General features: G+C 33.8%; 1 protein-coding gene across 1 annotated transcript in view; it reads right to left on the minus strand.

The window, feature by feature from the left end:
* Window positions 1–27,332, minus strand: part of LOC150104298 (bone morphogenetic protein receptor type-1B-like) — a 193,154-nt gene that overhangs the window by 42,214 nt on the left and 123,608 nt on the right. The window contains exons 7-8 of the mRNA XM_090396453.1: window positions 24,637–24,828; window positions 14,036–14,141 (exon numbers count right to left, since the gene is read on the minus strand). Of these exons, the coding sequence (XP_090252579.1) occupies window positions 14,036–14,141; window positions 24,637–24,828 (298 nt within the window). The remainder of the gene's footprint in view (window positions 1–14,035; window positions 14,142–24,636; window positions 24,829–27,332) is intronic.

A 27,332-nucleotide genomic window follows, 5' to 3' on the forward strand; every position in this document is an offset into this window, starting at 1 on the left:
ATGGTGTGTCAGGATGGCCCAAAAAACAGCATAGTGTATGTGGCTTGAAATAAAAATTCCAGCTTCATTTGCAGTCTACACCAACGCCCATAGAACTGTAAAATAATCACTAACAAAGGTAAATCCAATTTTCAGCTTTTCTCTCACCTGGATGGCACAATTGCAACATCAGTAAAGGATAAAGCTGACCTTCTGGCATCATTCTTCCAATGACGATAAAATTGCCTCGAAATACACCTGGAAATTATGCTGCATATCTCCTGTAGTCTAAAACAACCTGGATTCTTTACCATCTCTATACTGTATTTTACTCGGCTTGCATCCACCCCCACAGCATGGAAGTAGGTCCATATTTAGTCATATCCAAAAAACATCTCATTTTCTGGTCTCAGATTATTGATCTATTGCTCTCACCACAGTATTGTTTAATATTACTGAAAAGGGGTCATGAACAATCACTTCTTTGATCTTGGAAAATTGTTGAAGTTGACAGCTTTTAGTCCTTGGGGAAAATGGTGTAAGAAAAGAGAAGACAGTCTGAGAGTCTTGCTAAGTGAAACTGAACTGCATATGAATGTAAACCAAAAATCATACATGTTTTAATTGGGGTTAAAGAAGGAAAGAGGACAATTAAGCTCATCAGCTGAACAGAACAGTATGCATGAAAATACCCATAGAAAAGGCATAAGGAAGAAACCACATACAACTAACAGTGACTCAATGAGTCTTTAAGAGGAGGATTATCTATTAATGGATTGTTATGTTGTGGATAGTATCAAGAATTTTTAGGGAGCTTTTTAGTGCTCCCTAATTGCAAATGTAAGAACTCTATTCTAAGGGTTGGAGAGATATGGGATTTATTCAGTGTCAGCATATATAGGCGAGGTGTCCTAAACAGAAAACTACAAAATATTTTTTGCGGCTGAGGAGAAACAGTGTGGTGTGCTTTTGCCAGGACAGGTACAAACGTGACCAGTGTACATCATCCCAAAATGACACACTCACTCATATACCATTTTGAGCTTTGATCCACACGTCTGGTGAGAATACATGAATATCATCAAGGTTAAGGGAAGAGAAGTGCCATTTTTCTTGTGAAAAATAAGATAAGACTTTGTTTGGTAGAGTTGACAAGGGTGTTTTCACTCCCCTCTGCAGAATATTAAGGAGGTCAGTGCTTTGGACACTAGTATTGGAAAATGTCAAAACTTGGAAGTGTGAGTACTACATAGTTGGTTGATTGAAGAAGAGGAAGAGTTATGTCTTCAGCAAACTATGGATGACATTTGAGGTCAGTAATGAGTTATGTACATGAGAAAGTAGGCAAAAGTACAGCAACCTTTCCAGAAATGGTGAGGAAATCTGCTGAGAAACCCCACAGTGACAAGAAGTGAGCAAAGGGAGCAAATAGCTGATCCAAATGCCAAAGATGAAAGTTTAACCATAACATGTCACATATGATCAAATGCCCTGGAAAGAGACAAAACTTTTCTGTTGCTTGCATCCAAAGGTGAGTAATGCTGGCTAGGGGAACTGTTGTGGATGAAGAATGGTGGAATCTATACTGGTGGATGCCAATGTGAAGATGTCTGTTGATGATAATTATTTTTAAGAGAATTGAGCTGCTTTTTCAGTGGCCAAAAGAGCATAGAAAAGGCAACACAGATTAGATGTTAATTCTAGAGTATAATTTTGAATACAACTGGAGAGAATATCATCTGGACTAGAAGACTTATATGTAAATTATTCTGGATTCATCTTGTCTTTTTTGGCAAAAGATCAGAGGAAACATGAAGCAAGTTATTCTTGGTATTATGAGAGATCATCTTTATCTTTGAGTGATGTTATTATAGTACTATTTGAATATGAGAACCTGAAATAATAGGAGAGCAGAAGTTATGCTGAACCTACTTGGTAAGAAACAAGGCGGTCTGTTGCTTGTGTAGTAGGCAAAGTTTATGCTTTTAGCCCTTTCTAAGTTGGATTAGATTTGCAGCTGTTGCAAGCTGCAGTACAAACTGGGTTTAAAATTGAGGTTTGATCTTTAATTATTTGCAATATATCATGAGAGATTATTAAAGAAGAATTATTTTCACATGTGAGATTCTGTTGAATAATAAATCAGATTTTTTTTCACATGCAATAGATTAGGTAAAGAAAGGAGAAGCTCCAGCATTCAGCATTATCAAATTCCTGACATGTACCCTCAAGGGGTGTACAGGATATGATAGTACTAGATGAAAAATTTACATCATTACTAACTCCCTATCTATAATTTTCCTCCAAATCAGTCTATTACTTGTCAAGCTCCAATATTATCATTATCAGATCTTATATTTCTATCAACTAAGGCACATTGTACCGTATCAATCCAACTATATCTTGGTCTTCCTCTGGGTCATTTTCCTGCCAATCTGGCAGAGAACACTTGTTTTGCTAATCTTTCCTCGCCCATTCTGTTTAAGTGACCATACCACCTGAGATTAGCTCTGCTAATGCACTCCTGGATGCCGACAATGTCAAGTTTTTTCCTAATATCCTCGTTTTTATTATGATATTGCCATTGATGCCATCTGTTCACACTCCTAATCTTTCTCAGGACTCTCATATCTGCAGTCTCTAGTATTTGATCAAGTGTTTTACTTCTTACACAGCTCTCAGATTCATAAGTCACAACTAGTTTGAACACTGTCTTGTATACAGCTAATTTAGTGTTTCGACTAATTTCTCTTTTATTTGTATATGAATTTATTCAATTGACTTCCTACCATACCAGCTTTGTTGATTCTGTTGTCTATTTCCATATTTAATTTACCATCTTCACTAAAAATCGTGCCTAAGTAGCTGAAATGTTTCACTTGTTCCACAGGTTCCCCGTTCACAACACAGTTGACATTTTCAACAATTATACCTATTTTCATTGTCTTTGTCTTTTTAATGCTGATCTTCATACCATATCTATTACAACAGTTATTCCATTTAGTCAGGGAATCTTGCAAACTTGTAGTGGATTTATACACTAACATCTCCAATTCTGATATCATGTTTAATACCACTTTCCTTCATAATGTGATCCATGTAGATAATGAATAACAGAGGGGATAATGTACATCCTTGTCTCACACCAGATTTAACATTAAACCATCTTCCTGTACTTCCTTCAATTCTAACTGCTGACTTACAACTCAAATAAAGACTAAGTATTGCTTGATATAATGCCCCATTGACACCATATAACTGCAGCGTATTCAACAGCTTCTCTCTTGGCACCTTGTCATATGCCTTTTCCAAATCGACAAAACTTAAATATAGATTTTTGTTATATTCCCATGCTTTCTTGACTATTTGTCGTAAAGTGAAGATCTGATCCTGACAGCCTTTATTTGGCCTGAATCCAGCTTGTTCTTCCACAATTCTTCTCAACCATTTCTCAAGTATACTTACATAGATCTTGCCAGGAACACTCAGTAGGGAAATACCTCTGTAATTCTCACATTCAGTTTTATTTCCCTTTTTATATATGGGTACTATGAGAGCTCTACTCCAATCATTGGGAATTCGTCCCTCTGTCCAGGCTTTCTGAGCTATGCAGTGCAGCCACTGTAAGACTTTTATACACCATATTTCAGCAATTCTGGTCAAATAACATCTACTCCTGCTGCCTTTCCACATTTCAAGCCTTTGATGGCTTTTTCTACTTCAAGTATGGATATGTATTCCTGACTGCATACGTGGTCAGTGTTTTTTTTATCACTGTGCTATCACCACTGCTTGTTTCATTTAGTAGTTTTTCAAAGCAATTACTCCATACTTCAAGGGTCCCAGATGATTGCTTATTTAAATCTATATAACAGTACTTCATGCATGGAATCGTATACAACAACAATGAAAATGCATAGAATTTTACACAAACAAGAATAAATACAATAAATAGATAAAATATAGATGAAAATTGATTGCCTCCTTATTTTTGAGTATCGTACAGATCGTTGATTTCGCCATACCGAACTGCATAGCAAGATCCGAGACAAACGCCATTTTCATATTTGAATATGATTTCTTTTTTCACCCCTATCTTGATTCTAACAACTTTTCTTTTCACTTTGCTGCTATCACTATCTTGGCCTCATGGTGGCTTATTGAATAATAATTTATATTAAAAAAAAAAAAAAAACATAAAACACAAAGAAAATCAAGAAAAGCCACTGCAAATTCAAGAATGCAAATGAGTTTAAGGGGGAAGTATGACAGGTATTGTGTGAATAACGCAATGTTAAGTCTCCTGCGACGAGTCATTTGACTCTATGGAGACACCTTATAATAATAATAATATAAATAATAATATACAATAGGTGTCTTAAATTAATTAATTCTCCAGAAATTCCAGCAGGTGTCTGCACTGAGTAACTATGGCATAACTGACGCTCTCCCGCCGTAATCTCAGTCTGCAGAGCATGTTGTTGCTGGTTTGCCTGTTCGGGAACTATTGCGTTTTTTGTTCAGAAACTGATTTGTTCAAGATGAGAGTCGTTCGATAACTGAGGTTCCACTGTATATTAATACTACTGGAGAGAATATGACAGCATTAAAAAAAAACACCTTGGAGTGTCAGTGGCAAGTTCTGAAGCAAACATTTACTGATTCAGCCAGTGAGACATGTGGAGAAGTTGTTTGCAAGGAATAACCTAACTTCATGGTGTACCTTGGAAGTTAAACAGGCAGTTCTGGAAAAAAAAGAAAGTGCATTGACCATTCTCATCAAATCAGTCAACATCAGCAGTGAAGGAATATGGAGAAAATGTAAGAAAGCCAAGTTGGTGTAAATGTAACTAAACAAATTTCACTAGAAGAATATGGTAAGAATATAGAAAATAAATATCATCATAATGGCAAATATTTTTGAAGATGTTGAAAAAGTTTGGAAAAAGAGGAAAACATTACCATAAAAGACATCAGAGATAAGGTACAAAAACTAAAGACAGACATTAGTAATTATGTTGAAAAAATCATCAAAAATTCCTGAATGCACCCTCAGGGGGTGTACAGGATATTATGATAGTACTACATGAAACAGTTACATCATTACTATTTATCATTTCTTATAGGCAATTTTCCTCCAATTTAACCTGCTATCTATCAATATTTCAATATTATGAGATCTCATATTTCTGTTTTCTAAGGCACTTTTTACTGTATTAATCCACATAGAACTTGGTCTTTTCCCTGCAATCTTTCCTCTCCCATTCTAATTGCTAACAGTCAAGTGCTTTCCTAATATTCTCAATATCTGTGGTCTCCAGTCTTTGATAAAGTGTTTTATTTCTAACCCAGCTCTCAGATCCATAAATAGGTTTGAACACTGTCTTGTATATAGCTAGTTTAGCATTTTAACTAATTTCTCTCTTATTCCATTTAAATTTATTCAGTTGACTTCCTACTATTCCGGCTATGCTAATTCTGCTGCCTATTTCTATATTTAATTTGCCATCTTTACTAAAATTGTGCCTAAAGAAACGAGATGTTTTATCTGTTCTATAGGTTCTCTATAGTTGACATTTTCAATATTTTTGCATATTTTCATTGTCTTTGTCTTTTTGTTGCTGATTTTCCTACAAATGTATTACAACTGTTCTTCAGTTTAGTCAGGGAATCTTGCAGACTTGTACTGAATTTATTTAAAAGTATAATATCATCTGCATATAGTAAAGAGCTAAGATCAACATTCCCAATTTTTACATAATTTTTAATTATGTAAAAATTGGGAATGTGTTTTCTTTATAATATGATCCATATAGATGATGAATAATAGAGGAGATAGGGTATATCCATGTCTCACACTTGATTTAACATCAAACCATAATTACAAGCATTGCATGCTTGTAATTATTTTTCATGAATTTCACTGCCCAGTATGAGACCATTACTCTATTCAATGGATGCTGAAGTGGCTTGAAAAAGTTCTATGTTTAGTCTTGAGAACATGGTTTCCAGATTATGCAAAAATATAAAATAAATCAGAGAATTAAAAAACCAACAGCCTGCCCATGATACCAATTTACTATAAGTTCATAGTCTTTTGTGGGTGGGAATCACATAAAAACTTGAGTTGATTATTTTTGCTGGTACCCATCAACATAATTTCTCCACAGAAAGACTTGTTCTTTAGAAAGGATACAATCACATCTATGTTTGTACTTGACCTGGAAATCTTAAAATTTTCTGAACAATGCATATATGTTGTTTGTTTCTTTGCAAAATATTATAAAAATCTCACTGCTTTTGGAATAGTCTACCTAACTAGGTAACTTTTTTTTTTAGAAGGAAAGAGCAATAAATATAGGACTAATCAAAAATAAAGTAAAGATTGATGAATGCTAAAATCATGCTAATTCCATAATTTATATAATTTTTTTTTTTTTATTATTATTTATTTTTTTAACAAGACCAATAACACTACAGTGCCATATGTGGGCAAGTGATTAAGGAGAAAATGTAGCCTGTTGATATGTTTCTTACATAGTGAGATGTTGTACTTAGTGGAAAAAACAATATGAGGAGATTGTTCCAAGGAATAGAAGTGAATGCAATGAAGAAAGCTGATGAGAAAGTTAGTTTGGTATGTTTGAAGCTGGACAGTGTTTAGGTGTTGGCCAGTGGTTGCTCTAGCACTGGCCAACACTATTTTAAGCAGACTGTCCTCTGCTGAATATCATCAAGAATTCTTAGAGAAGTCTTGGGCATTCCAAAGTTGAACAGATATGAGACTTATAAAGTGTTAGGAGTTGAGAGGCTAAAGAAGCTATGTAAGTAATATTTTTAATAAACTGGATGTGACAGTTAACACAAGAAGAGAAAGTTGATCTTGAAAGGAAACTGGAATATTATCAAAAATGAGAGGGGATGAGGTATGATTTTTCTTGTGGGTAATAAAGCAGGCTTGAGTTTTTTTTGCACTGAAATTTACTAAGTTGTCTTCACCTCACTGTTGAGGAGGTCGGTGTTCAAGTCACTGGAAGATCTTGAGGCATCTAACGTCAGGGTACCGTAAGGTTTATTGAATGAGGAAGAGGAATGAAGAGTACTGTCATTGGTAAAGCTGTGAATAGGATTTGAAGTCAGAGAAAGGAGGACATTGATGTAATGGTGGAAGAGTGTGCTGGAGTAGATGATATTCGACCAGAAACACTCAAGTATGGAAGTATAAAAGTCTTACAGTGGCTGCACTGCATAGCACAGAGACAAATTAAAGATGATTGGAGTAGAGCTCTCATAGTACCATATATAAAAAGGGAAATAAAACTGAATGCAAGAATTACACAGGTATTTTTCCATTGAGTGCTCCTGGTAAGATTTATGTCAGTATACTTGAAAAACTGGTTGAGAAGGATTATGGAAGAGAAGCTGGATTTAGGCCAAATAGAGGCTGTCAGGATCAGATTTTCACTTTACGACAAATAGTTGAGAAGTCATGGGAATATAACAAAGATCTGTATTTAAGTTTTTAGATTTAGAAAAGACACATAACAAGGTGCCAAAAGGGAAGCTATTTAGTACGCTACAGTTATATGGTGTCAATGAGACATTATATCAAGCAATACTTAGTCTTTATTTGAGTTGTAAGTCAGCAGTTAGAATTGAAAGAAGTACAGGAAGGTGGTTTAATGTTAAATCTGATGTCACACAAGGATATACATTATCCCCTCTGTTATTCATTATCTATATGGATCACATTATGAAGGAAAGTGGTATTAAACCTGATATCAAAATTGGAGATGTTAATCTCAGCTCTTTGCTTTATGCAGATGATGTTATACTTCTAAATAAACCCACTACAAGTCTGCAAGATTCCCTGACTAAACTGAACAACTATTGTAATAGATATGGTATGAAGGTCAGCAATAACAAGCCAAAGACAATGAAAATAGGCAGAAGCAGTGAAAATATCAACTGCATTGTGAATGGAGAACCTATAGAACATGTGAAACATTTCAGCTAATTTGGTATGATTTTTAATGAAGATGGTAAATTAAATATGGAAATAGACAACAGAATCAACAAAGCTGGTATGGTAGGAAGTCAATTGAATAAATTTATATGGAATAAGAGAGAAATTAGTCAAAGCACTAAATTAGCTGTATACAAGATATTGTTCAAACCAATTTTAACTTATGGATCTGAGAGTTGCATTAGAAGTAAAACAATTGACCAAATACTAGAGACTGCAAATGTGAGAGTCCTGAGAAAGATTAGGAGTGTGAACAGATGGCATCAATGGCAATATCATAATAAAAACGAGGATATCAAGAAAGAACTTGACATTGTTAGCATCCAGGAATGTGTTAGCCGAGCTAATCTCAGGCTAACCTATTTTTGCTAATTCGAGCTAATTTGTTTTAGCAAAAACAAATGTTCCCTGCCAGGTTGGCAAGAAAAAGACCAAAATATAGGTGGATTGATACAGTAAAAAGTGTCTTAGAAGATAGAAATACAAGATCTGATAATGTTGGAGTAGTCTTGACAGGTAACAGATTGATTTGGAAGAACACTGTAGATAGGAAGTTAGTAATGATGTAAATTTTTCATGTAGTACTATCATATCCTGTACCCCCATTTGAGGATACATGTCAGGAATTTGATGATGATGAGGAAGAGTTGTGAGCAAGAGTACAAAATCCTGAGATGCTCCAGCAATGATAGGGAAATCTAATCAGAGGAAGTCACCCTCCATGACATACAATACACAAACAGTGAGAAAGCTGACAATTTAATGTCAGAGTGTAGACGATGGCAGTTTGTTCAGGAGCCCTTAGTGCAAGACAAAATCAAATGCTTTAGAAATAATGAGAACGATAACATGAGTTTCTCCAAAACTTTCCAAGGCTTGAGTCCAAAGTTGGGTGAGATTATCTAGGAGATTGGCTGTAAAACAAGAATGGCAAAATCCATATTGGTCATCACTAACTGATGAGTCTCCAGGTAATACAAAAGATTTAAATGTACAATTAAAATACAAGACAAGTTGATAACATGGAGAGAGGAAGTAAGCAGAAACATAACAGAAAAAACAAGGAACAAAATAAAGGAGGAGAGAAGAAGAAATGGAAATAAAAAACAGAGAAAAATGGTGGCTCGGGAATCTAAGTAGAGAGAAAGGGAGTCACAGGAGTAAATATATGCTTTTTATTATTCCCCAACCTTTGATTTCTATTATTATTTACACTGCTCTAATACAAAAGCAGACAATAACATAAAACTAACAAAAATTGGAAAAAAAAAAAAAAATTGCCATGACCTGCTAAAAAAAGCATAGCTATTTGGCATTTGTCTTTGCATATTTGTGGAAAGTGAAGGACATTGAGAAGTCCATATGTATTGCAGCAATCCACACCTCTCAATCATCTTTCCAGCCAAATGTACAAAGTATTTATTCCCCCCCCCCACAGTTCTCTTCACATTTTATTATGGGTTGTTGTTTAATAGACTTTTGTGCTATGAGAGGTTTCTTTGTGAAACCTCTCATTTTTTCCTCATGAAAAAACACAAGGGATAAGTAATACTATTTATTTAAGGCCATATATTTCAGCCTGAATATTATAGGCCATTGTCAGTGACAACAATAGTTAATTACAAAGTAGAATGCAAACAATGAATTGATTTCAAAAAGTAAGAGTTGCATGTTATAAATAAAATAATACAATGGTAACTAAGGAAATATTGCCATTGATAATTCATTAGCTCTTAAAAATAAATAAAACTAAAATATATATAATTATTGGTGTGTGATTAAAATAAGACTTTCCCATATCTTAGATAGAGAGACAGTCATTCTGACTTAAGTTCAGATAATGAAGTTGTAAAAATAATCATAATTAAAATTCTGAATATTTTTATGTATTGTTTATGTTAGTATGTTTATTAGTTTTTTCATAACACACATTGTCGGCACTTGCGATGTGCCCGTTATGGAATTGTTTTGTCCAAAGTGATATGTAAAGAAGTTAAAAAATTGATGTACTTACTAGATTTGATATTTGTATTACTTACAAGAATTTTATTGTAATTTAAAATTATCAAAAGTTGTGTTTTTATGAGGACATTCTCTTATCGCTAACGGAGACAAAGTGTCAGCCATTATACAGTACTTAGTTTCTTGCTTGCCACGGAGTGCGCATGCTTGCCAAGAAGTTTGATGGGTGATTGACAGCTGACAAGAAAGCATTCGGTATCTGAGTAACGGCTGTAAACAAGATAGCGTTCGGAAGGAATTTAGAATACAGGCCGGCGGATTTTTTAGGTTCAGAGGAACTTAAGTTTTATTGTGACAGTCGGAAGAAAATTAATAGTATATTCCGAAAAAGGAATCGTGGAACTATTAAGTTTTAACGTGGATAAATAAAAGGGAAATATTGCTATAGATTGTTTTAAAAGGATTATTGGAGAAAACGCTAATTGGAAGATTTATAGTAGATTCCAAAAGGAAATCGTAGAACTGCAAGTTTTTTTTTAAAGTGGAAGAGTTAAGACTGTCAATAAGCATTTAGTGAATAAAAGAAGAATTTGCTATTTTCGTTCTAAAGGAATGTTTGAGAAAACTCTGATTAAGAAGTTTCATCTGTATTAAGGACGCCGGATCTGACTTATTTCTACTGAAGAAAAGAGACAGAATTAAGTCAGGAAGAATTAATGTGTGGTACATAAGTGATGAGAGAGGATCCTGTAAAAATGAAGAATGGAGTCATATATCTTCAGAAAAGGTCCTTGAGAGAGAAACTGGCTATGAACATTTTGTGATTGTGCAAACAAAGTGTTTAGTCTAGTCTTAAGTGTAAGTTTATTTAAAAAGGCCTTGGATCCAATTAATTAGTAGTTAGTTATGTAATATTGTGTGAAGTGTATATATATTGTTTTTGTTTTATTAAATGTGTTTATTTTGTATTTTGGTCTTGAGTCAATGATTATTTGGATTCTGAAAGAAAGAGTTAAGATCATTGAACCAAATGGAGTGAACCCTTGTGCATATAATAACATATAGGTACACTCGGAATTAAAAATAATAATTGTTAGAAACAGAGATAATCTCTATGGTAGGATAAATATTAAGATATAATATCAATGAACACTCTATCTATATAAAAATCCACCAATTATTAACAAAGTAAAGCCTCTGCACTTTCTTTGAATAAGTGTTAAAATTTATACAGACACCAATGAAGTAAGTGTGTTTCAGACCAAAGGATGTTGTTGTCTCTATTCTGTGTTGCACCAAGCCAGATTTACTGTTGCTAATGTAAGACTGGTGTTCTTTTGATCACAGTCACAAGGAACTTGGTAGACATGAGGGAGAGCTAGAGGAGACCGTTTATCTTTAGAAGATACTTGGAGAGTGGTGAATGAGTGGAATAGATTGACAGAGGTGGTTGTGAGAGCCCCAACAGTGAATACATTTGAGATATATGATAGGTACTGTGTGAATAATAGGTAGTGTGGGTCTCCCACAATGAGTCTTTTGACTCAATGGAGATAATTTTTTGATAGGAAGAAAAATATCCACTAAATTGTATTTCTTATGAAATGTAAGAATAGGAACTAATAAGCTGTTACATGGTCCTTTCTGAGATGCCATTGAGTTTCTTATTATTATTTGATGTTTAAGAGTTCCTGCTGTAATAGTTGAGGTGTAGAAAATATAATATGAGCATGTCACAATAAAGTTTTTACAATTCCAGTCTTCTGTGATGGATAGTAAGCTGACTGCTGTTGAATGTAGCATCCAGTGAAAGCAGACTTTCGATAAACAGAAGTAATTAATTCACTTGATGGTGAACAAAGGAGTAGAATATCTAAAAAACAACAATTTGTTGTTTTTTTTCCATTTCCATAGTAAATTTAATTTGTGGATGTAGGTTGTTTATATTCAATAAAAAGTAGACAATGTGTCTTCATTATGGGACCAGATAGCAAAAACAACATCTATATAACAAACCCAAAATGAAGGCTGAGGGTGTATGGATGAGAAAAGGATGTCTTCTAAATGTTCTAAATAAAAGTTAGCCAGTGCAGGAGTGTGGATTTCCCATTGTGGTTCCTTTAACTTAACTGTCAACTTTATTCTGACAAATAAAATATCCAAAGTGCATAATAAAGTCAAATAGTTTCACTATATTCTGAAAGTAGATGTAGTGTATCCTCAAGAGGAATATTTGTGAAGAGAGAGAGAGATTCTATATCAAAGCTAACCATTATATCATCTGAGTTCAGTTTTCTGAGTTATCTGTTAGTGGGATTGTAATCCAATACTTGGTACACTGATCAATCCCATAATAAAAGAGCAACTTTTCTTTTATAATTAGCAGAATCCATGATAACAGTAGAGTTCCCCTTGTCAGACTTAGTAATAATGAGATGACTGTTGCATCTTAAGGATTGTAGTGCTTTTGCTTCAATCTATAAGGATAGATTGAAGACGTGTGAATTATAGAATTTAGTTAACAGGCAGAGGAGAGGGATATGATAGAAACTCATAAGTTACTAAAGGGATTCTACAAGATTGAAATAAATATTTTTTTTCAGTACATGAGCAGTAGGGTATTCAAATATCACTTGGAAGTTGTCTAAGAGCGTGATTAGTAAGGGTGTGCAAACTTGGTTCTTTACTTGGAGAGTGGTGAATGAGTGGAATAGACTGACAGAGGTGGTTGTGAGAGCCCCAACAGCAAATACATTTGAGATGTATGACAGGTATTGTGTGAATAATGGGTAGTGTGGGTCTCCCACAATGAGTCTTTTGACTCAATGGAGATATCTGTCTAAATAATAATACTTACCATGGAGAAAGCCAAACAATATTTTTTAGATATCAGATGTTTGGGCAACAAACATTTCACAGCACTTTTTCTTATCAACATATTGTAGCACATTATTCTTCATAGAAATATGGCTTCATATAATGTAAAAATTACTATGCAGCATACATCGTTTGTTATAAGACATAGCTTTAGCAGCAAAAACTTTGTACTATCAAAATTTTGAATGCAGAAAATGAGTACTTTTCTCAAGATAACAACAAAAGAATCAGATAGCTACACATCATTTCAACTTGTCACAAATGGAAGAGTTACAATTCGTTATATAGCAGGGATTTCAGAACACATCTGCTGGATACTGAAAAAGTTTTAGTTTTCTATCACTTTCAAATCTTGTAACAAATTATCTGGTTTTGACGATCCATTAACAAGCTCCTTGCCTTCACCTTGCATGTGTCAAGTGCTGTGTGAATGTAACATCTTTATTTTGGTCCAACTTTTGATTCCAAAAAGGATATTAGCAAAAATTAATACATTTACTATGTAAGACTGCACAAGTCCACAATGGTGGGCTTGTGCAGTCAAATTCACACAATCTTATCATGAATGCCTATTCAAGGAGAGTTCTGGAGCATTATTGTCAACTGCATTAATTTGTACATCCCATAATGTGTTTATATTATGTGCATAGATATTTGTATTGTAATCTATTTAAAGGATTGAGATAGGATGATGATAACTGATAATTCTAGTGTGTAACTTGCCATGAACTGTTAGTTAAATGTATAGGTTATACTTTTCTTTCCCAAAAGATAGCCATTATATAACCGAGGATGGTATGAATTATTTATTCTGAAATATGCATTATAACTAGTAACAAATTAGAATCATAGGTATCCCTAAAATTAAAAACCACTTAACTCTTTTAACACAGATAACTCTCACTTAACTCTCAAATAACACAGAAGTTATTTCTTGTTAAGTATCATTTACAGAAGACTTAAGTGGCATAAAGCCTAAAATGAATTCTGAAAGAATGCACCCACTTATGCCTATTTCTTCACATCTGAAAAATGTAAAGCTGTTTTGGTTAGTGGGAGAAACAGATGTGTTTTGAATTATAGTTTTAGCATATTTATAGCAAAGTAAAACTTAACACAGTAAAATTCACTTTGACTAATCTCAATTCCTAACTGTTATAGCAATGAATTACACAATTAATATTGACTTACGTATTAAATCTAACTGCAAGTCCAAAATCTCCAATTGCACAACTACCATCCCTCTTTACAAGGATATTTCTGCTTTTAATATCTCTATGAGCAATAGCTGGCTTTCCTACAAAGCAAAAATTGGAATAATATAAGATTTAGGGTAACTGAAGAAGAATGTGGATTAAATATCACAATGACTCAAATATGCTGATAATGTGACAAACATTTTGCAACAAGCAAAGCAAGAGAGGTAGAGAGAGAGAGAGAGAATGAAGAGGAAGATTTAGGCACAGATGTAATGTGGTAACAGGGTATTTATGATTTTTATGGATCTTATCTACAGAAAGCTATTAATAAGTATTCAGAATGGTAACAAAGGACATTGCTGTCTCAGTTTAGCAGACATGCACTGAATTATTCTGGTAAATTAACACGACACAGTGCATAGCGAAAAATTCACCTACATGCATTGCCATGTAAGCAAACAATCACTTATGTTTTTATTTACCTTGCCAAAATTAGAATGTATGATCAGGAAATTAATGTTATATCATATTTGTTGTGATCCTTTGGTTCTTTGCATACTTAAATATTGTGAATGTCTCAATACCCTTGAAAGTACATACATTAAATTAAACTTGCCAATAAATATTTTTGTTTAATCCTTTAGTCAAATGTAAGCCAATAAAGTTTGCACATAAAGTATCTTCATGACCATGCTAATTGTGTGTGTGTGTGTGTATACACACAACTTTTATTTTTCCAAGAGTAAACTTTATTTACACTTGGAAAAATAGTTAAACAAAAATTTCTCATCATTATCAATTTTTCCTGATATATATCCTCAAGGGATGTTCAGGCTATTATGACATCACTACATGATTAAGTTTACTTTATTATTAACCTCCTTTTCACAATTTACCTCCAAATTAGTCTATCACTTGTTCAGCACTCCAATGTTGTTGTCATACCTAACATTTCATGCTTCTGACTGAATCAATCCACCTAGACCTTGGTCTTCCTCTGAGTCTCTTTCCTGCCATCTTGACAAGTTTAATTTGTGACCAGATGAAAAAATGTTTTTTTCTGATAACCCTTAAAATTAATAGAATCCTACACTATTATAATCTTAATACCACCGTTAAAATTAAAAAACATATTCAACTCCTCTAAGGTTCCTTTCCACACCCTGGAGTTTATTGCATCCATTGCACCTGTAACTTACCTTATATTATGGGGAAACTGGACGTACAACACAAATAACACATTGAATTCAACAAATCTGGTGAAGCAGGCCACTCAGATCACGCTCTTAACACCCCTATACTAAATTGATTGAAGAACATACAAAAACTTGGTATGAACGAAAATTTAAAGGAGCATGTGAAATTTTGATTAACAACCCTAATCTTAACAATAATGGTGGCATAAAATCCCTAGAATTTAAATGGCACACATTCAGCCCACTTACTTTTCCAGCAAACCCTGACTTTAGGACTCTAAGCAATTTTTCAGCTTTTATTGGCCACTATTCATACCAGTTTGTTATAATTTATATGTATACTTATATAAGTATTTTTTATTTTATTTGTTTTTTTGTGTGTGAACACGTTACTCTACAGCTTAATTTAATTTTGTAACCTAATAGAAAATAATAACAGCAGGATGCTAGCTTTGATGTAGTAAGGTTTTTTTTTCCACACTAGAGGTCAGGCCATTAGTTTTAATGGTTGTTTCTTTGTATATATATGTGTATACTCCAGATGGTGACCTTAATGTGAAGGTCGAAATGAGTGTTTATTTTGGTTTATATTAAATTAAAGTTTTACTATAACATGGAAGTTGTTTTCATAATTTTCATAATGTATTCTTTTAAGATAGCATTGTACCCATGGTAATCTGATCAGGATTTCTCAGTAATTTGTTACAGTGATGAGTTTGTTACAACAGTGTTTGTTATAGAAAGAGCCAACTGTATTCCCATGATTTATTGATTATGTTTAATTCCTAAACCCATGTTTTACATCACATTTCTCTTAAACAATTTTCTTCTAGCTAAACATGCTTACATGAATCTTACCTAGAGTACTCAGTAAATAAATTCTGCTAACAGACAGGCACTGCGAAAGCTCTTCATGATATGTCTAATCATCTGGTATTTAATGTTCTGAATATGCTCAATACTGTACGCCCACAGATGTGAGACACTAACACTTCCACATATGTTAGAAGGAGAATCCATTTCGATATTAGGGTAATCAATGGGTTTCATGGGATGAACGTTTATTATTATACGTTGGAAAATTAGCATTTCTTTTATGAAAATTCTAATTCTTAAAGTGGTAACTATTTTGCTTGTACAACAGTTGGAAAATTTACATAAAAAGCATGTGATTTCGCGTGTTGGTGATCAATTCGTACATACTTTATTTTTTTCTTCCCTTCAGCATGAATTGACTATTCTTGGCACATCACCAGATTCGGTTCTATGAAGTGTGGGAGTACAATACCTACCTACATATCTTTCAGCACATGGGATCAAGATTTCTTCAATTTATTTTAAGCTTCCCTCTTACTCCTTCTGAGATCCATGTGAAAGTTACCCTTGGAATCTTTCCCATTCATTCCTATTATAGAGAAATCCACTACTACTGCATCTTTTTATTTCACTCACAATACTTTTGTTTTTGTCTGTTCATTTATTATAATTGTGGCAATCCTATTTAGTATATCTCTAGACCTGACATTTATTGTCAGTTCCATTTTCCAGGAATGTAAAGTAAAATTCTTAAATTTTACAGTCACCATCATCAGCCATCGTTGATCCACTGCTGGATGAAGGCCTTTCCGTGATTACTCCAAAACTGTCTGTCGATGGCTCTCCTTTCCCATGTCACTCCTGCAAATCTGATATCATTAATCCACTGTTATTTAGGTTGGTGTCGTTTTTCCTCTCATGGAATCCAATCCAGTACTTCTTTTGTCCGTCATTGATCTTGTCTTTGAGCAATATGCCTAGCCCATTGCCACTTAAGATGTTTCACTCTTCCTATGATGTCAGAGACTTTGGTTTGATTTCTTATCCACGTATTCCTTTCGTGATCCAGTCTCGTGATACCAAGCATACTTCTTTCCATACTAAATTGTGTTGTTCTTAATTTTTGAATTTCCTTTGCATTTAGTGTCCATGTTTCACAGCTATATGTCAATAACTTTTACAGTATGTGGGCCAATTTAAAAACCTTTCTTTTAATCATATATTCAACTTTTAAGTTCTTATATAATGCTTCCGATTCTGCTTGTATATATCAATATATTTTAATGATAATAGAAGTATGCAATCTGTCTAACCTCCAAATGTGATATGAGATTCCATTTTATTATTCTCCTTATTTTTAATACCATTCCCCTTTTTGAAACATAGTCACTATAAAATTTTGATATAGATGAGCACTGAAGAAGACACTATAATGAAATGACGTCATAATGAACTACAGAAAACTCAACTAAAGTTCCACAGAGAACAGTGCTATTTTAAGCTCATTAGAAAAAGTAAAAGCTCAAAACTTTCAAAATAGTAAAATGAATTTCCTGGCAAACCAGATAAATGAGATAGCAGAAACTATGTACAAAGAACATAAAACACAAAATATTACAGGTCTCAGGGGCTAATGCCGGTGAGTATAGGCATGGCATACACAAACTAGGCCAGATCTTACTTCCTGCAATATACATTTGGTATAATATACCTGTAGACTGGTCTGCTTTCTTCTACTCCCCCCCCCCCCAGTGTTATTACAGCAATTGGACAACTATACTTCTACACAACGACGCTGCACACTAGTTGTCTTGCGGTGTGGCATGATTCGTCACTTAATAACACAGCTTTCCAAACATTATAGTAGAAGAGATTGGAATGAAAATATAGATAAAACCAAAATGATAACATTTTGTGGACAAACTCCAGTTAAGTAAAATAGTGATTAATAATAAAAATGTTTACATTTTGAAGTGTGTTAACTTAAATCTGACTAAACATGTGTACGAAATCACAGTAATAAGATTTTTTAATAAGTAAATATTTTGTCCTAAGTATCATAGAACATTGTCAGTACAGTTAATTCAAACAATACTAGGAATCACATACAGTTAGGGTGTATGCTTACAATGGAATCCCTCTATGCATGCAGTAGCGTGTTATAGAATTAACCACCTTACTGGCCATTAAAGATCAAATACGGATCCGCAAAAGCTTCGTATCCATCATAAATTTCAATGTAATATCAATGGTATTACAATTTTAACATGCACTTCACATCCATGGTAATGTGGACGTATATATACATCCTGGCCAGTAGCGTGGTTAAATTAAAATATATCTAGAGAGAGATGGAAAAAAAAAAGGATCACATTAAAATGAGATAACATAAAATTATTTTACACAATTTAGGATGACAATTTCCCAGACTTTAGGGATAGTAAGAATGTCATTGCTGTTCAAAATGGGTCTGTGACGTAGGGTTTCAGCACTTTCTTTATATAAATGCTCATGTTTATATAGAGAGATCTATGTAGAAGTTTGGGCTTTTTTCAATGGATCCTATGGTTTGGGTTTTCAATTCAGTGTAGTGTGAGGCAGATTTCTGTGGTTTGTGGAGATTCTTTTTCTAGCTTGAATTTGATGCAAGGATGAAGAGGGTTGATTTTATCTAGAAACAGGTGTAGTTCTTGTTCAGAATGACCCCAGACAGCAAAGATGTCATCGACATATCTTAGCCAGATTTTTGGTTTAGGATTAAACATGAAAATTTTTTCTTTAAGGTGCTCTAGAAAAAGGTTAGCTAGTTTGGTGATAAGGGAGACCCCATTGCTGTTCCTTCTTCTTTGCTTGTAAATTTTCTCTTCACAGTGTAGTATCCAGACATAATAACAAATGTGAATACCGATAATAATTCAACTTAGCCAACCTTTTTCTAGAACACCTTCAAGAAAAAATTTTCATGTTTAATCCTAAACAAAAATGTGGCCACACACAATATGTCGATGATGACGTTGCTGTCTGGGGTCATTCTGAACAAGAACTACACTTGTTTCTTGATAAAATCAACCTTCTTCATCCTCACATCAAATTCATGCTAGAAAAAGAATCTCCACAGGGTATTTCCTTCCTGGATGTACACATCCAAAGAAAAGAAGATGGCTCTATCTCCACTTCTGTCTATCATAAGCCAACATTTTCAGGTCGCTACATTCACAATTCTTCGGTTCATTATCCATCTCAAAAATTTGGAATCATTGTAGCTATTGTAACCAAAGGAAAATCTGATCCAGAAAATAATCAAAAGGAAACTACGTCTATTTGGCCATATATGTAGAATGATTGATTAGAGAAAATTAAAAACGTTGCTGTTTGGAATAATTGAAGGAAAGAACAAAAGAGGAAGACCAAGCAGAGAATGGGGCGATGACATCGTTCAAATGGTGCAGAAACTCTATACACAAATTGAGTCATCTTGCACAAAACAGAATGCAATGGAAGAATCATATCAAGATTGCATCAGACACCTACGGGCATTGGACCCATGGTTGATGATGATGACGATGATTGTAGCTATATAGAAAAAGAGACTCCTGTCTCTTTTCTACATAGCCTCCACCAACAGTTTTTTTTTTTTTTTTTTGGTCTGTGGGTGGTCCTCCTTGATTCCAACAATTTTAGATGGACTCCTGTCAGAAACATTAACCCCACTAGCTGCTAAGTCTCTATAAGTCTACAGCAGAATCTTAGATTCATTTAGCTTTTCTTAACTAGTAAATGATCTTGAATAGTTCACTTTTTTCCAACATTTTCATTTTCTGTGAGGTATCTGTTTCTCTAAACCTCTTTAAAATCACATTAACAGAACCCAAACCAACACCAAAGAACTCATTGGCAATTTGTCTTTGAGTCATGGATGTGTGCTGAGAAAGAACATATATTTTTGAACACTTTTTTGGAGATGTATTCATTTTATAGCTACACAAAATGAATAAAACACTATGAATGTCAACTTGTTTACACTATCAAAAATACACAACACTATTAATTAAACATTGAAGAGTTGAAACATGCAACACTCAACCAAAATAGTGAACTAATACCAAAACCAAACCTAACCAAAATTTGCCAACAATTTGGCTTGTTCAGATTAATTTGTTCACCACTGTATTTTTATAATCATACCTTTTATTTTTTTTTAATTTTTAATATATATATTTTAAAAATCCTTCATTTTGCTAATAAAGTCTGTGGGTTTGCAGCCAGTATCAAATACTACACTAGAAATAACTCTTATTGTTTCCAATCCAACTAAACCTTATTTAAAACCACACCTTCTCTAATATTTTACCAAATCCTATATGATCTCACCTGTGTAGGCAAATAAGTCCTGTATTTTTATTTTATTACTTAATTCAATATTAATTTTCAGAAATTTATCTTTTCCTTCTTTAGGAGAGCCAAGTTTGATGCATATATTTGTATTATTTGGACTGTCAATGTCCAGGATTCTATCTGGATGAAAAAGCCACCATTTTAATTAGAAATATTAATTCGGACATAATAAAATCATAATTACTGTAGTGGTATTTTTAATGCTAGGTTTATGCAACACACGAGAAAATGTTTTAATTTCAAAACAAAAGATAGCTGGTAATCATTCCAGTAAACTTTTTATTTAAAGTTGCTCTCCATCAGCAAACCATATCAGACTGACTTTTGCCTCTTGATAAACAAAACAAGAAATGAAAGCAATGACAAACACCTTTTATCAGAAACACAAACAAGATTTATGTAAGATAAAATGAGGTCTTACAGTGAAATTCATGAACAAAAATGTATGAACTGTTGAAAGCAAAACAAACCACCAACTCTAATGCTACTAATTTAATCTACACACAGTATGAACATTAAATTGAGATACAGATTTTATAGGGAGAAAAAATTTATTTCTTAAATGCACATAAAATGCTAATATGAGAAACTCTACAGCAGAAAGATAGAAACTACTAGTCTGAATGTGAGAGGATAGTAGATCTACTTGAATATTTATGAATGTTTTTAGATAAGACAGATGATTTTTCTGCTTAGTGTGACACCCCCCTACCATACTAATTGAAAGCCTTAAGTGACCAAAGGTTGGTCTCTACAGCAAGGTACTGAGCTTATTAAACATGGCTCAAATGTGTTATATTTGAGCCAGGATGTAGCAGGGTGTCCAAAAAAGAACTCTAAAGTTTTTAATGAAATTTATTTTATGAGATTCTGAAGCAGAAATGTATGTAGTATATATTATCAAAGCACAAGGTTACAAATTTGAATACCTGTTAGTGTAACTCAATGTGTGCACCATTTACAGACCTACAAACATCAAAACGGAATTCCACCTCAGACCACACTCGAGTAAGCATATCAAGAGGAATTGCTTCTATGATTACTGTTATTCTATGGCACAGGTGGACAAGGGACCTAATTTTTTTTTGATACACGTCTTTTACGTAGATCCAAAAGAAGAAATCCATTAGTCAAATCAAAACTGTATGGTGGCCAAGCAATGGGACCTTCTCTGTTATCCATTTCCCTTGGAATCTGTTGTTCAGCACAGTCCACACAATTGCTGCATAATGTGGCAGGACTCCATCCTGTTGGAGAATGAGGCCCACCACATTCTCGATCTTGGGAAACAAAGTTCTCTAGCATATCCATGTATGTCACATTTGTAATCATCTCCTCATGGGAAAAAAAATGGCTCAACAATGTGATCATGAATGATGCTACACCAAACATTGACTTTCGGACTGTTATGGATGGACTCCACCAGTTCTTGCATATTTTCTGACCCCCCACACCTGACACTTATGGTAATTCATAACTCCATACACATGAAACGTTGCCTCATCAGAAAATAAAATGCTCTGGAGGTAGTTGTCATATTCAGCAATCAGGTCTAACATGATGTCACAAACTGAACTCTTTGTGGCCTATCAGTACAATGAATGTGATGATGAAGCTGCAGTTTATAAGCATGAAGTTTCAATCTCTTGTTAACAATGGTATACACTATACTTTTAGGAATGTTAAATTGACACACTATGAACCAAATGTTTTGGACTATGCTCAAAAGACATTCATTCCATGCTTTTTGCACTTGTAGGCCTACCTGAATGCGTGTCCTTTTTAAATCACTTCTGTTTCCAAGAACTGTTGCCACTTACAGATGCTTTTGTCACTCTGAGCATTCCAACTATACTCTACCTGAAATTCCTTTGAATAGATATCACTGACTTCGTTTCTGTGAACCATTGTAAAATCTCTCATGTGACTTTGTAACTTATGTTCATTTTTACAAGTTTTTTTTTTTGTTTAGGAGAATGTACTTACAGAAATGTTAATTTTTGTAATAATCTTGTAACAAGCTTTTGTTAAAATAACGTGGCTCATGACGTCATCACGTAACAATATTAATTCATATTAAATCAGTAAGTCTAATTATAAAAATAGTGATGAATTCTAGGAATTGTCACAGATGGAAATTTCAAAAGATGCGCGAAGAATGACATCACGTTCAAAAGGTCAATACGTGACCATAGTGAAGAATTCTAAGAATTGTCATGGATAGAGAATTCTAAAGATGCACGAAGAATGATATCAGCATGCCCGAAGGTCAGTACGTGACCATTTTCAAGAGATTCATGCATGCGCACAAGGGCAGTATGAGGGTATATAATGCAGGTTGTTGAGGAGGAAATGTGTCTTGGGATTTTCTAAGTCTTCTCTTACAGTCATGCTAGGTTTGCTGCTGGAAATCTAAAGAGAAGCGTCGTAGGTTCTGAGTCTTCTGCCTGGGTCTGTTGCAACAAGTTAAGGGTCCTATCTTCAGACAAGGAAGAAATTATTATTATTATTATTATTACTCGTGACACCTCCAAGGAGTCCGAAGACTCATCGCGGGAGGACACCTACTATACAACTGTCTCCACCTCTACTACCAATCATCCCCATCCACTGTTGGTGGGGATGATTGGTAGTAGAGGTGGACTATTTTTTGTCTGTAAATTGTGTGTGTTCTGAAGGGCCGTTTGTCTTTATGCGGGATGAAAAACCCGAAAAAAAAACCCTGCTACCTCTGTATGAGATCGGCTAACTCACCTTCGATTGAAAAAGTCCACATAAAGATTCCTCCCATAATGAATTTAGCAGGAAAATCAAGAATGAGCTGGTAGACAGAAAGAGAAGAAGAAGACTTAGTGTAAACAAAAGGTTAATGTGAAAGACAAGTGTGCTGAACAAGAATTGTAAGTAGTTATAACACTGAACAAGAATATATGTCAAGTGTTTATGTGATAACATATATTAATGTTGAATTAGGCTTAAACAAAGTATGCTTTACGTTCAGTTAATGTTATGCTAGATTGTGAATTAGCTTAGAACTAAGGTTAGATTAGAAAGAATTGAGACTAGCAAGAGAATTATGACATAATATACATATGTGAATCATTCTGTAAATTTCCTTTTGACTTAATTAAATGGTTTGTGAACACATTGGACTAATTCTGTCAAAGTATTATCCTAAAAAATTCGAACATGCATAAGATAGACGATTACGGGATTTATAATTAAGCCACTACTAATTTAAAGTAAGGATACATATATAAGTGGGAAAAATAAAAGATATCTGCTTTGTCTTTGATTTAAGATCTTATAATCTCTCACTCAATATACAGACTAACTGGCACAGTCATAAAACAATAAATTTGTTAGACTATAGAGTATGGGAAATAAGATAAAGTAGAAATAGATAGCTGGCAGCAGCTGATAGTTAAGGTAGACGTCCATTCCAGAATATTAAATAAAGATAACAAAGACAAAGCAGGGTAAAATAGAATACAGAATATTTTATAACACTGTAACATGCACTTTGCTTTCTCTTGTGGCAATGCCATTACTGCAACATAGCATGTCTGTATAGCTATCTCTTAGACAAGATTTGAACTATTATAACTATACTATAAATATAACTTGAATATAGTCACTTCACAAATATACTCAAATCATCATCATATGGTGGTCTAAATAGAAAATACTTCTATTAGAAACCCTGGAGTTCTTTTTTGGACACCTTGTATAAAACTCAATCCCCACTTCAAAAGAACAACAGTTCAATTTAATTGCTTTTAAATCAAATTCAATAAAACAAATAAGATGGGAACTCATTACAGTGAATTAAAACATCAATTTCAGCACTTTATAAGTTTCCAATAATTCAGGATTGAAGGCCCATTAACGAATGACAAGAAATATCTACCAACTATGCAAGAACTATAATTTAAGGATTCTGCTATGTGCAAGTTAATCTTTCTTAAATGCTACTGCATTCAAGAAACAATGCAATTTTTAAACAGCAAGGCCAGGTTAATGACTCTTCTGAATTTAATCAAAACTGGAATACAATTTTCTCAGATTTGAATTAGTATGACAGTGCAAACTGCTTTAAATGACAAGTTAATTTTCAGAACTGTCTGGTTGCAAAATTATATAAAATATCTAAAAAAAATTAAATTTCTTGATATTAATAACAGACCTTGTTTTCCAAATATTTCTGTATGTATATGTGATAATCCACTGGCAGCAGAATAAGCTAATTTAAGGGCAGATGAAATGTCAAGTGTATGTGAAATCAAATAATCATGGAGAGAGCCATTTTCATGATAATCAGTTATGAGCAACATCTGGGTCCAAGAGCCTGTGCCTCGAATATCAGCTGCGACAAAACCTTTAAAAAAAAAAAGAAAAAGAAAGAAGCTTAATATGAGATATTGCTTTAGGTGCAAGAAAACAATCATTTATTCTACTAATATAAAGACAGCTCAAAAAGAATACTATCATTTAGAAAATTAAGTAGGCTATATATGTGGCAATGTGGTAAAATAATGAGAATTTTCTAGAAATTTCTCATTATTTTAGTTTGAATTAAATTTAATAGCAATTAACTAATAATAACGCAGCAATTCAACATAAAATCTGTCATTTACCAAATGAAATATTTACAGGGAGCTCTTTCATGAATCAGAGAGTATAACCATTTTAGATTTTATTCATCTTACCTTTAATAAAAAGAAGAATATCATACTGTAGTGACATATTTCAGAGCATTTTGACAGTATATTACTCGTTGTGCCATGACATGACAGTACCATTTGGTAGTTACAAATAAAGTGCTGCAGTACAAACATCATGAAATTCAGAAATTTTAAAAGGAGTTAAAGATGATAAAGGTGACATGAAAATAGGAGAAAAAGATATCCTTGAAGTATGGAGTAATTACTTCAAAAAATTGCTAAATGAAACAACCAGTGACAGCACAGTGGTAAAAAAACACCCAACATGCATACAGTCAGGAATACATATCCATGCTTGAAGTAGAAAAAGCAATCAAAGGCTTGAAAATGTGGAAAGACAGCAGGAGTAGATGATATTCGATCAGAAATGAAGTATGGTGGTATAAAAGTCTTACAGTCGCTTCACTGCATAGTTCAGAAGGCCTGGACAGAGGGACCAATTCCCGATGATTGGAGTAGAGCCATCATAGTACCCATATATAAAAAGGGAAATAAAACTGAATTGAGAATTACAGAGGTATTTCCCTACTAAGTGTTCCTGGTAAGATTTATACAAGTATACTTGAGGAACGGTTGAGAAGAATTGTGAAAGAAAAGCTTGGTGAAGAACAAGCTAGATTCAGGCCAAATAGAGGCTGTCAGGATCTGATCTTCACTTTACAACAAATAGCCGAGAAAGCATAGGAATATAATAGAGATCTGTATTTAAGTTTTGTTGATCTGGAAAAGGCAGATGATAAGGTGCCAAAAGAGAAGCTATTCAATACACTATAGTTATATGGTGTCAATGGGCATTATATCAAGCAATACTTAGTCTTTATTTGAGTCGTAAGTCAGCAGTTATAATTGAAAGAAGTACAGAAAGATGATTTAATGTTAAATCTGGTGCGAAACAAGGACGTACATTATCCCCTATGTTATTCATTATCTATATTGATCACATTATGAAGGAAAGTGGTATTAAACATGATATCAAAATTGGAGATGTAAACGTCAGCTCTTTGCTTTATGTGGACAATGATATACTTCTAAATAAAACCACTACAAGTCTGCAAGAATGACATTCATACCATATCTGTTACAACAGATATGGTACGAAAGTCAGCAATTAAAAGACAAAGATGATGAAAATAGGCAGAATCATTGAAAACGTCAACTGAGTAGTGAATGGAACACCAGTGGAACAAGTAAAACATTTCAGCTACTTAGGCACGATTTTTAGTGAAGATATTAAATTAAATATGGAAATAGACAACAGAATCAACAAAGTGGGAAGTCAATTGAATAAATTCATATGGAATAAGAAAGAAATTAGTAGGAACACTAAATTAGCTGTATATACAAGACAGTGTTCAAATCAGTTTTAACGTATGGATCTGAGAGCTGGGTCAGAAGTAAAACACTTGACCACAGACTAGAGACCGCAGATATGAGAGTCCTGAGAAAGATTGGAGGCGTGAACAGATGGCATCAATGGCAATGTCATATTAAAAATGAGGATATTACGAAAGTGCTTGACATTGTCAGCATCCAGGACGAGGAATGATTAGCAAAACAAGTGGTCTCTGCCAGGTTGGCAGGAAAATGACCCAGAGGAAGACCACAATATAGGTGGATTGATACAGTACAAAGTGCCCTAGACGACAGAAACATAAGGTCTGATAATGTTGGAGTCTTGACATGTACCAGACTGATTTGGAGGAAAATTGTAGATAGGAAGTTAGTAATGATGTAAATTTTTCATATAGTACTATCATATCCTGTACACCTCTTGATGGTATATGGCAAGAATCTGATAATGAAATTTTAAATGAGCTCATAAAACGAGGAGGTGGGCCAACCTACAACTTCTAATATTGTGTTCACAAGATGTGATGACGGTCATGTTTTTATCAAAAATCATACACAGTAATGATGCAACCAGTTGATATAATGCATGTAGGCAGAAAACCTAAGTTACTATCTAAGAACGCTGTAGAAAAGAAGAGATATGCCACACTGGCCCATCTCTCCAAGTACAACTACAGTCAACTTATATATACTGGAGACTAAAGCATACATTCTACTTTTGTTATACTACCAGATGAACCCCCCTCCCCACCACTCTTCATGCAGCATTTCCACCAGATAGTACAAAACAGAACCAGCAAAAAAACTA

Source organism: Typopeltis vanoorti, chromosome 8 (genome assembly GCF_054136105.1).
Source record: "Typopeltis vanoorti isolate ZY-2024b chromosome 8, IOZ_Tvanoo_1.0, whole genome shotgun sequence".
Classification (NCBI taxonomy): domain Eukaryota; kingdom Metazoa; phylum Arthropoda; class Arachnida; order Uropygi; family Thelyphonidae; genus Typopeltis; species Typopeltis vanoorti.